Below are 12359 nucleotides of genomic sequence, written 5' to 3' on the forward strand. Positions count from 1 at the left end.
ATAGACCAAGGTGAGCGACACAGGCTCTTGAGAGCCTCTAGTTTTGTCACGCATCGTTGTCAATGTAATGGAATTTGATGCGACTGCCATACAAGTTAGAGGTTTAGTTAGCTATAAAACCAGGTTCAATTTACAATTTTTTACATAGGAAAATCCCTGTACCAAGTCAGGAATATGACAGTTGTTACTTATTCGTCTGATGTGTTTTAACTTTTGATTTTGCCATTTGATTAAGGACTTTCCGTTTTGAATTTTCCTCGGAATCCAGTATTTATTTGTGATTTAACTTTTTTTTAGGATATACTATATAAAACTTTTTGACTTATTATGAAGTATGCTCAGGTTTCGATGGTTTCGACAGAAATTTGGGAATCACGTGATTCTACTTTCACGTAATTGAATCGGCGACAATATTGGTACCGATGGTTGCAATTTTTACTTTTTAACATAAAAAGCAAAGGAAATATAAATAAGTCGTCTCATCACCATAACGAAAAAATGCATGACGCAGTTATATATTATTTCAAATTTGCAGGAAAACCAAACATCATCAGTATTTGGGCAGAAAATGAAGCCGGTCTTATTGGACACATTACATCAGGAGGAGTGATATTTGATACAACGTCACCAGGTCCAGGTTTTGTTAAATGTCCAGAGTATGTAGGGGTAAGTGATATATATTCTAAATGTTTCTACTGTATAATTCATCGGGCCAATATATTTTTTACATTATCAGAGTACTAGTATTTAAGAACGATCTATATTGATACTATGTACTGTGAAGATAAACTCATCATACATGTCGATGCTAGGATTAAATTTTTTATTTACATCAGACGTGCGTTTCGTCTACAAGAGACTCACCAGTGAAAAAAAGTTATAAAAAATGCCAAAGAAAGTACGAAGTTGAAGAGCATTGAGAACCGAAATTATAGAAGAAAAGGGGAAGATACCAAAGAAACCTTAAATCAAATATATCGAAAATAAACTGAAATTGCCCTGGCAAAAACCAAGATCAAAGCATTGTATGTATATTTGTTACTTGTCATTCGATCTTTTAATTTATAAATTGTTCCTCATTTTGAGTTGGTATGACCTTGCATGGTTGATGAGTTAATGCATTTGAAGGGACCCACACTTCTGTCACTGAATTACAGGGTTTCTCTACGTATATGATAAATATGATTAATATACTAGTATTATGTTTTGAAAAATTGACTATATTAGTTGAATATATCATTGATGTACTGACTGAGAGATACTAAACTTGGAGTGCATTACTGAGAGCAGTTAAAATAATTTGAATTTTGAAATACTTTTTTATAAAAAGAAATGTCAAAATAATTGTTGTGATTATAAAACGACAATCAGTAAATATTGCAGATTTTGGTTCCTATTAATTGTAAGTGGACAGGATTTCTGGACAGTGAGAGTCCTATCCAAAGATTTATAGTTACAATGGGCTCTGAACAAGGTGCTTCTGATGTTTATCATATGGAGGTAGCAGGATATTTAACAGAACATTCTATTCAAGGTAAACATCATTTTATTGCTTGTGATAGCCTTATGTCCGATATGGAACGAAGCAAGACCTAAGAATATTGATATGATTGTACGCACAAATAATACTACCAAGTAGCTATATAACTGATTTATATCAAAGAAATACCATATGATGTAGAAATATTTAAACCTTTATTGTTTATTTAGCAATGATTTTATCAATGCTAATTATAATTTTCTGAACAGATAAACACAAAAGAAAAACAGTTCTTGGAAGTTTGTTATGTATTCTAACCAAACTGAAGTCGTTAAAGTTTGCATTTGTGTTTTACACTTCAGTTACTGAAAACGAACCTTACAAAAAACATGGCCTAATAAGCTATAAATCTTCTGACATTTTATACATCTTATGGTATCAATTTTATAAAAATTACTTATGAAATTACTTGGTTATATTTTTTTTCAAATATCGATTTTAGCTGAAATGATAGGGCATTTTTTAGTTGGAACTCATTTTTGTCCTATGACTGCATGTCTTTAATTAGTTGAGAATGTTTAACAACACCTTAATAATATAGAATGAACTGTAATTTATATCTTATTTATTTGAAATTCTTAAAGGAACTAATATAAGATTTGAGTGTAAACAAATGAAATTGAATCAAAAATGTCAAATGCAGTTTACATTTCCCAACTTTTTTAAAGGAAGCCTAATAGATATATACCTGAAATACCCCAACACAGTCTCGGTGGTGATATTTCCATGATGTTTTCCATGAACTTTAAAAATATATAACAAAGGGTAAACATTGCAATTGCACAGGCTATTAATTTTATGGTCAAGATCTGGTGCTAATTTTGGTAAGAATATAGTTAATTCAAAACATCTTTTTTCTTCTTACGCAACAGCTAAGCAGAAAGCGTATGATAGGAATAAATAAAACTATAGTATATACATATTATTATTTTTTCACTCTGCTCTAGGAGTAACCAAGCATTTGAAACATGGTAAATCATATTATGTTACTGTCACAGCCATTAACATGGTTGATTTGGAAACGTACGGCTTCTCGGGGCCAATCGCTATAGATACCACTCCTCCAAAATATGGTAGAGTAATAGATTTACATACAACGTACAGATTAGATGTGACAGATAACGAGGTTACGGTCAACTTAAATGCCAAAGTATGTGATGAAGAAGAAGGTAAGACTTAATTAAGAGTAAAATATCAAACTAATATCATAAAGATGTGTGCTAAAATATCCATTAATGGACTGCTCAGTAGGGATACTACAACATACTACCCAGAAATTGTACGAAATAAAAATATACAAATTTTTCGTTTTGCACATTTGTGACAGTTTTTAATGCCCATATTGATATCCATTATATCATAAAAGAGTTTTTGTTTTATTACTGACTAGGTATTTTCTTTGCCTGTGTGTCCTATTCTTTTGTTTTGTGTGTGGTCTGCTGTACTTGTACTAGCATTTTACAATGATAGATATCCATATATTTGTATGCCCCAATTATGGGCATTATGTTTTTCTGGTCTGTTCGTCTGTTCGTCCGTCAGTCCCGCTTCAGTTTTAAGTTTGTGGTCGAGGTAGTTTTTGATGAAGTTGAAGTTCGATCAACTTAAACTTAGTACACATGTTCTTTATGATATGATCTTTCTAATTTTAATGCCAAATTCGAGATGTTACCCCATTTTCACGGTCCACTGACCATAGAAAAATGATAGTGCTGTTGGGGCATCCGTGTACTGGGGACACATTCTTGTTCTTTTCTATTATACAGTATCATTTTTGGTAACACTATGTATTCAAACAAACGAACAAAGTGTATTATGTTGAATAATAGTGAAAGTGAGAAAAAAATAAGAACACTGTACAATTAACCTCGTCTGTGTTGGCATTTAGAGCATTTTCAAACTTTCAGTCTAAACAAGAAGGTCTTATATATCCGTTAGAACATTTTTAAGATTTTAATTTGAAAATTTAAAATCTCGTAAAAAGGTGATAATCAGGATGTATCTATCAATGAATTGGTTTAATACTGAAATAGTATTAGTAATAAGTATCATATTAAATCTTAATAAGAATTTGAAGAGGAAAAATAATTTCTGTAAAAAACCTGAAATCAAAGATATAAAACATGAGACAATGTATTTTATCATTCATATTGAGGAGAAGGATGATTTATTTCGAGAATAATTAGAATACTAACAGAAATTAAGATATAAACATTGATTGTATCAGTACCTTCGTTGTCAAAATGATTTAAGTTGGTTATGCGATGAGTAAGGCGAATGTGTAGAAACCAAAAAAATTTAATTGAAGTAAGAAAATGTTCAGATAAAAATATAGTATTCATGAGAAGCATGCATATCGGCATTTTGATTGAATATTGTTTAAACATAGTTTTTGTGTTAAAAAGTCGTGTATGAATAATAAGTTGAACACTTGTTCTATTAGTAAAAATAAGTATGACGTCTTGAAACGCTATTTTTGTTTTCATTGACTTTTTTTTAATATTGTCAAATCAAAAATATCAAATTAAATAACCTTTCAAGGCGTCATAATTATTTTGACATTGTTCTTGTTTCAGAGTGTGATTCACTTGAAGCTACATGTTCAGAATCTTTATCGACTGTATCAGTTACTTGGCAACCATTCAGTGATTTTGAATCAGGAATTGTGAGGTATGTTTTTTATGCAATAGGATACGATTTCCTTAATTTTCTTTATTTTTTTTTTCTTTATTTTTTTTTTTTTTTTTGTGTTTTATGGTTTAAGGTCGGTAAAAGTGTTAAAACATTCATTCACGTTGGTATAATTTTGAGTGGTTGGATCAAAATTGCTCTTTCTATGGTGTTTACTTTCTTGGTTTCGTCATTAATATAAAAATGCATCATGTGATCTTGAGTACTTGTAATCTCAGTTCATTGGTTTCTCCTTGCAAATCAGCTTCACGATAACAAGAGGTAAGTAATAAAAAGTAATGAATTGCTGTAATAAAATATGAAAGCATATTGTTACATACATGTGTGTTATAATAGAAGTTGATTCTCTATATAAATATTATTTTTTCACCTTGCTTAAGATTATTGTTTATATAAAAATGACCACTAAAACTGTTGAATTATAATAGATTTGAGTCATGCTCTTTTATTTGCTTTACAATACAAAGTGCACAAGTATTTTCAGCATTCAGTATATGATGTTTTGTCATATACTTAGATAGCAACATAAAATGAATTTAATAAATCTGTAAGAGCAAGATACATTTATTGTATAATTGATGGAGGAACTACATATATGCTACTTTTTGAATATTTATTGAATTTTTAATATAACTTTTGTGAAATTTGGTAAATTTAATCATGTAAACTCGATCGTTGATTAATCTAAATCCCTCGTTTAAGACCACAGAAGAAGAAAACAGTATTACTCCAAAAAAGGGAGCGTTTGTTTCTTACATATAACACATAAGTATGAAAATTCGTGTATCTCGTTGATGGCTATTCTTATTCTTTTATCATTGTTTTAAGCAAAATGATTTACTTTTTTTGACTGAAATGTCTTCAAACAGTATATAGATATACGTTGTTTTACCAACGATAAAATATTTGGCAAAACAGGTTAAAAGACTTTTATCTTCTCAATATAGCAATTGTAATGATTAGTAACAGGTTGTACAATACAAATACAAAATGTAACCTTATAGGTGCTATCATAACTAAGTTCTTTTTAACATTAACATATTGACAGAAAAAGTAAAATGTTATGTGAGGGGATTACTTAGTGCAAGGTTCAATTTAAAGAGAAAATAATACCGAATTAAATACGGTGCTGATGGTCATTTTGCAAACCAATAATTAAGTCGTATTCTAAAAAAAAACTTAAAATTTATTGGTGAATACAAGCTTTAAGTTTTATTGAGACCTTCCCTAAAAACTATAATAAACATCTTTCAAACAGGGAAACAGGATGTGATAGACAAATTTAAATTTGCACTTATTTTCAAAAATATTTCAATAGCGTTTTGTTTGACACTATTATTTGAATGATAAAAAAATGTTTATAGAGAGAAACTTTAAGCCAGTAACTTTTAATTAAATCTGTAATTTTCAAAATTCCCCATTTGTAAAGAACTATATCTAAGGTTTATAAAATTCAAACAAGAAATGACAGAAAGACTTTAGTCCTAAATGTTGATTATTTGTCAATATATATTTTCAGATACCAGATAGCAGTAGGAACAACTCCTGGAGGAGGACAGATAAGGTCATTCTTTGACATACCAATATATGCCCAATATTATACGGTGACTGGTCTTGATTTGATGGGATATAAGACGGTAAATTTATTCAATTTGCTTGTACATGATTACATATTAGAAAAATATTTTATTTCTGCAGCAAAAGTTTTTAGTCTTGAGCTGGATTAGTTAAAGTAATACATTAGAATGATATTAATACACAGCAGGTCAATCATGCATCCGTAGAAAACAATCCGAATATCTTCTCAGCCTAAATATTTTTGGAAATGATTTGACTTGGTCTGTTAATTATTCAGTCTTCTTAAAAATGACTATCGAAACACGTTTTGATTCTCATGATTTTTTATTTGAAGTAATATAAACTGAATGCTAGAGTCTGTGTTTTATATTTTGATGTAATTATGGCCATGCACTAAAGAGGCTAGGTATAGTTTCCGGTGAGAAAGTCGCAAAAACGTACAGTTTATTGCAACATGTACGATATGAAAAAACTCATGCTGAAGGACTTTTTTGAACAGACACAGTTCATATGAATCGTAATCATTTGTCAGTACAGCTTGAAAATTTGGTCAAAATCACCTGTATAATAGAGGTCCTATTGAAGCATACTTATCTAATGACAATACTTGTCTTTTTATTCTGTCATTGTAAGCAAACCAAGCCAAATTTATATTTCAATTAAGTTATTCATAGAGAAAAATTTAAACCTTTCAATATTCAAAATTATTCCTGTAAATTGTGTTGTTCAAATTTCTCGAAATAATTATATTTTGTCAGCAAGTCAAAGTTAATATTTTATCAAAATGTTATAAAAAATTTCAAGAGCCAAATCTATTTAAAGGTTGTATTCTAAAAATTTGGACAATGCAATTTTTAAATAGGAACTCCCTTTGCAGTTTAAATTATGCCACTTTAACTGTTAAGTTTCGTGAAAAATTATATCCCAAAACGGAAAGTTAATATTCACTACTAGTTTATTCAAAAGTCTAAATATAGGGCTGTGCGGCATATTTTCAACAATTATATGGTCTTAACCTAGTTTAAACTGATACTTATATTCTATACTACCCCTACTTCCACTGTTGGACCTTCTAAGAATTAAATTTTATGCGCTTCTATTTTTTTCTTTACAGGTTACATTCCCAAGTTATATCTCTATGAAATGAAATTAAAGGTTGTATTCTTAAACATTGGTCAATGCAAATTTCCAATAAGAACTCCCTTTGCGGTTTAAACTATGTCACCTTAACTGTAAAGTTTTATGAAAAATTATATCCCAGAACGGAAAGTTGATATCCACTACTAGTTTATCCAAAAGTCTAAATATAGGGCTGTTTAACATTCCCAAGTTATATCTTTATGAAATGAAACACACAGATCATAGCTGGGAAACATTAGGTGAACAAATTAAGATATATATGAATGCTATATTACTCCCGAAAAGAGGCATGGCTTGCGAAACCAATGTATTTACAACATGAAACCTATATCAATGTGTTGGGTACCCACTTGATTTTAACTTATCTTTTTCTTGTGATATTTTAGTACAACTGAATTATTTTACAATCTTAAAAGATATGAACTTCTTTTTTAGGTATTTGTATCAGTAAAAGGTGAAAATGGAGCAGGTTTAGCTAGTGTTGCCACATCAAATGGCTTACATCTATCTTATTTAAGTCAAGGATTACGACCTGTGTCTCATATTGGAATAAATGACGTACTTAGGAACTCAATAGGAGATGTGTATGTATTGTAAGCTGGTTTTATTGTCCCGAAACAAATTTGTCAAGACAACTAAAAACAAGAGTCGCAACAAGAGTCAGGATTCAGCTGGCCTGACAATAAAATATTCCTATTCAGTGAAATGAACTCAGAAAGATATAAATTAACCAAATGTTACTGAGTTAAACATATTTTGTGAGGTCTCAACCCTCTCTTCCACTTCTAGCCAATGTTGAATAGACAAACACAATGCAATATTCAGTTTGAAAGAAGTCTAAGTCTGATGTAAGAAAAGGTAACTGAAGAAAATATTAAGCTTAATGACAATAATCATCATAATTTGTCAAAGGACAACTAGTAGTTACTCGTCTACTACATCATTTGACAAGGAGAAGATTTTGGCAAATCATATGTCCTTCATGGCTTCAATGATCATTAGATTAAAACTAAATCAGAGGAACTATCTCGTTTGTATTATATACTTAAGCATCACAAAACTCTGCATGTTCCACGATTGAATTGTTAACTAGATTGACAACAATTCTGTTAAGAAAAATGGAACAAAATCACGAAGTATTGTTGGCTTGTATGTGTGTGTTTTATAGATAATGTAATTTGAATACTGATTGTAATATTATGATAGTATTCCGAAGATGTAATTTTAGAAAGATTTATTTTCCTTGGTAAATACGTTGGAGGTAATCATGCCTAATTGTCTTTATGTAACCAAAATCGTGTTTCTCTCCTCATAATTTGATTGCAGACAAAGATTTTTTAATTTAAGTTAAATGTTTAGAAGTTGTAAATAATCATCACAGCTGTCTAGTAAACATCTTTTATCAGTCTATGGCATGATCAACTAGTTATGCCCCACGTACAATAGTAGAGGGTCAATAATTTTTCTGGTCTGTGGGTACGTTCGTCCGTCTGTTCGTGCGTTTGTCTGTTCGTTCGTCCCGCTGCAGGTTAAAGTTTTTGGTCAAGGTAGTTTTTGATGAAGTTGAAGTCCAATCAACTAGCTTGAAACTTAGTACAAATGTTCCCCATGATATGATATTTCTAATTTTAATGCCAAATTATAGTTTTGACCCAATTGCATGGTCCACTGAACATAGAAAATGATAGTGCGAAGTTCAGGTTAAAGTTTTTGTTAAAGTTTTTGGTCAAGGTAGTTTTTGATGAAGTTGAAGTTGCATCAACTTGAAACTCAGTACACATGTTTCCTATGATATGATTCCAAAGCTTTTTACTATGTCCATTACTATTTTTTTTTTTTATCAGAAATTTCCAGGAAAGTTTTGACACCTACAGAGCATCATGGGATGTTTCTGGTGATCCATGTTCCATCAAGAAATATGAATGGCAGGTACAAAGACTTGATGGCCAGATCATACAACAATGGCTGGATATGGGAGGTTGGTCGCATTCGTACGGATTTAGATTTGAACTTTGTCATTTTAGAAGAAAAGATATAGTCTTTAGAACTTTCACAATATTTGTGAGTTAAGGTTGATTAAGCAAATTCTAATTAGAGTTGCTATTTAATGTGCATCTTACTTTCTGTGAAATAATATTACAATGGACAATGAATGAAATAATATGTATTATGTTTCTTGTAGATTACCATTTCATTCAAAATGTATATATGCATGCATTATAATTTGTAAATAAGCGATAACATGTTAACTTTTCTAACATATGATGTCTTTTTAAGTGAGAACCTCTGGAATGAATGATGAAGTACACATGGAAAGTGGCGCCTTGTACTATTCATTACTTAAAGTAACAAATGCTCTGAATTACACATATATTATAAGATCTAATGGTGTGACAATTCAACAAGACCCACTTATACCCGGGAAAGTGTTTGATGGCGATATAACTGGATATGACCTCAATTTCATGCCATCAAGGACAAGTGTATCTGCCAACTGGGATAGTTTTGGTTTGCCACCATCTGCTAAAGTACAGTTTGATGTTATTTCAGGTATATTTATCGTGATTATGATATGCTTTGTTTTCAACATTTCCATAATTGTTTAAATTGCATACACATTCTTTACAATATTCTACAACAAATCATTTTGAGTATATATAAACGTAAAGAATATCAAAGCAATATATTTCCATGACCTATTTAACAATAATTGTTTATTTCAAGGAAATCCTGGAATACATGTTAACAAAGGAATACTTGAGGAACAAAATGACAACCAACAAGTTACCTATTTTGAAGTAGCTGTGGGAACTGACAGACGATTTCCTAAAACACGAGATAACATTGTGCCATATACTAATGTTTACAAGAATAAATCTATAACTTTTTACAACCTTGATCTGGTGCCTGGTTCAGGATTGTACTATTTCACTCTTAAAGCCTACAGTGCATCTTACTCCATTGCCACTGTGACATCTAATGGATTTCGTGTTGGATTTGATGGTAGTATTACAGGTAATTGTCAACTCACAATAGAGAAATACTGAAATAAGACCTTTGACAGACGAATAAGAAAAACTTATATTTGTCTATTAAATGAGAACAAAAGTTAGTTTTTCTTATCACAATATTTTCTGAATTTGTTTTCCACTTTCATTTAGAGTTTTCCAAGATATTTGTTTGTGTCTTCTGAAATATAATCATATATAACTGCTCCTTACTCTTAACAATGAAGAATACACGATGGCCATCTTTCCTTAAAGTTATTTTTATTATCATCTACAAAGTCTTCTTAATTGATTCTAGCTACAATGTAAAAAAAACAGATACTTCATAGCAATATGAATTTGTAGTAGAGGATTCCTTTCTAGTGGTCTGAAGTTTTTATCTGAATGTTATAGTTTCCAACATAATTGATTAAAAGCGAAATAATGATTGAAACGTTTTATTTAAGGTCCATTCATTGTAACCCAATTTAACCTGATTGGTGGGGAAAACAAAAAGCTGGATCTTAATAGTCTTAGCTTTTTCACCCCTCTAAAGCTCATTAGATATACACCGTATGGTGGCTTTTTCGTCACTTTTGTACAAATAAAGGCGACAACAGTATTATACTGTTGTTCAAAATAATAAATCGATCGAGAGAAAACAAATCCTGGTTACAATGTACAAACTAAAACAGAGGAAAGCAAATCAACCAACAGAGAAAAACAATGGAACAACAGAAATGCTGACGTGCAACAAAATAAACGCCAACATACAAAGAAAGGGTCAATTTGATAATAATTTTTAAGCTATGATATCAACAATTCGGCTTTTCAATGATTTTTTTCTCATTAAAAAAAGACAATATAGACAATATAGACACTTTAAACAGTCTAATGACAATCAAGGCGATATCTTCTAGTCAAGTAATCAAATTACTTAAAATTAACTGTCCTGGCATGATGTTCTGTTCAGGTTCATTTTGCTTTTTGTCATTCGCGTTGGAAGCTTGATATAGAAACTGAGAGAGATTGTAAGCAGCACAAGTGATCAATTATTACAATTGTTCACTTGAAGGAAATGTTCTGGAATAGTCAAGCAAATAAAATCAAACAACAAATAGAATAACTAGATAGCAAGTACAAATGAGCACACAAAACTGAATTCAATTAAGGCTAGAAACATATTTAAATGGCAAGTTTTATAGGTGAGCAGTTCAGGCTTTTATGAGTTATTTTGATTTTATGTTTAATTAGTTATCAAAGGTACCAGGCTTATATTTTAAAATGCCAGATGTGCGTTTCATCTACACATGCTACACTGGACTTATCATTGATGCTGAGATCAAAATAGTTTTAAAACCAACTAACATGTACAAAGTTAAAGTGCATTGAGGACCCAAAATTATAAGACTTTAAAATGTAATGAGCAGATTTTGCACATTTGACACTTGCTTTAAAAATTCTTCACCAATGGGGTTAATGAGAAAAAAGGTAATATGATATCATTTTACGGTTGGGTTTCTTTTTCAGCTGGAAAAATTATAATGGCAGACTTTGTAAACAACAGCACACAAGTTGGAATACAGTTTGAAGGGTTCCAGTCTAAACTAGATATATTAATGTATTATGTTGCATTATCTAACCATTCTGATGCTGATGGGACAGATTGTCAACTCTATGTATGTTTTAGCTATTTGTTGTATTCTCATTATGATTAATCAACGAAATTTGGTATGTAGCAATATCCTATTTTTATAATTGTGTATCCTCAGAACGCTATGTTAGTGGTAGATATGTATATTATATTGCAAACTGTAATATGTTCATTTGCAAAACTATATCATCACAATCCAGAATTTTGCTTTCATAACGAAATTTTTTAATTAACATTTCAAATTCATTGTTTGTTACTTTTTTTATGGGGTAACAAAATTTTGAAGTATAAACAGCTTTCCTAAATTCGTGATATATATGTGAGCATCTGTCTATTTTAGCCAGAAAATGACAGAAGGTTAATACTAAAGATTGTTGTAATGTCAGAATATTTAAAATAAAAAGAAATGAATACAGACATAATTTGCCAAAGGCAAATTCCTAAAGAAAAAAAAAGTTACTTATTGTCTTTTTATTATTGATAAAAATGAAATGTTGTTTCTATTTAAGAATTTAATACTGAATTAAATTTCTTTGTGCTAAATTTCCGGACGACGCTTTGATTTATAATGTTCGATAGCATGCTTTATAAATTCAAAATCGCTTTTCCAATTTGGTTAAGAATTACTGTAAATATCTATAAGGGGCAAATATTTCTTTTATATGACTATTGGTTTAAATTACTGACCATGAGAACATATTTGTTTTAAGCTTTTTTTAATTGTTCTAATCTTCATTGTCTAACCATTCTTAAAAATAGTATGTGGTGG

At 30.3% G+C, this 12359-nt stretch overlaps 1 protein-coding gene across 1 annotated transcript in view; it reads left to right on the forward strand.

The window, feature by feature from the left end:
- The window catches only part of LOC139481215 (uncharacterized), a 133303-nt gene that overhangs the window by 90775 nt on the left and 30169 nt on the right, over nucleotides 1-12359 (forward strand). The window contains exons 49-58 of the mRNA XM_071264380.1: nucleotides 536-666; nucleotides 1384-1534; nucleotides 2488-2709; nucleotides 4117-4210; nucleotides 5751-5868; nucleotides 7385-7533; nucleotides 8794-8927; nucleotides 9227-9499; nucleotides 9674-9964; nucleotides 11467-11615. Of these exons, the coding sequence (XP_071120481.1) occupies nucleotides 536-666; nucleotides 1384-1534; nucleotides 2488-2709; nucleotides 4117-4210; nucleotides 5751-5868; nucleotides 7385-7533; nucleotides 8794-8927; nucleotides 9227-9499; nucleotides 9674-9964; nucleotides 11467-11615 (1712 nt within the window). The remainder of the gene's footprint in view (nucleotides 1-535; nucleotides 667-1383; nucleotides 1535-2487; nucleotides 2710-4116; nucleotides 4211-5750; nucleotides 5869-7384; nucleotides 7534-8793; nucleotides 8928-9226; nucleotides 9500-9673; nucleotides 9965-11466; nucleotides 11616-12359) is intronic.

Source organism: Mytilus edulis, chromosome 7 (assembly GCF_963676685.1).
Source record: "Mytilus edulis chromosome 7, xbMytEdul2.2, whole genome shotgun sequence".
Taxonomy (NCBI): Eukaryota; Metazoa; Mollusca; class Bivalvia; order Mytilida; family Mytilidae; genus Mytilus; species Mytilus edulis.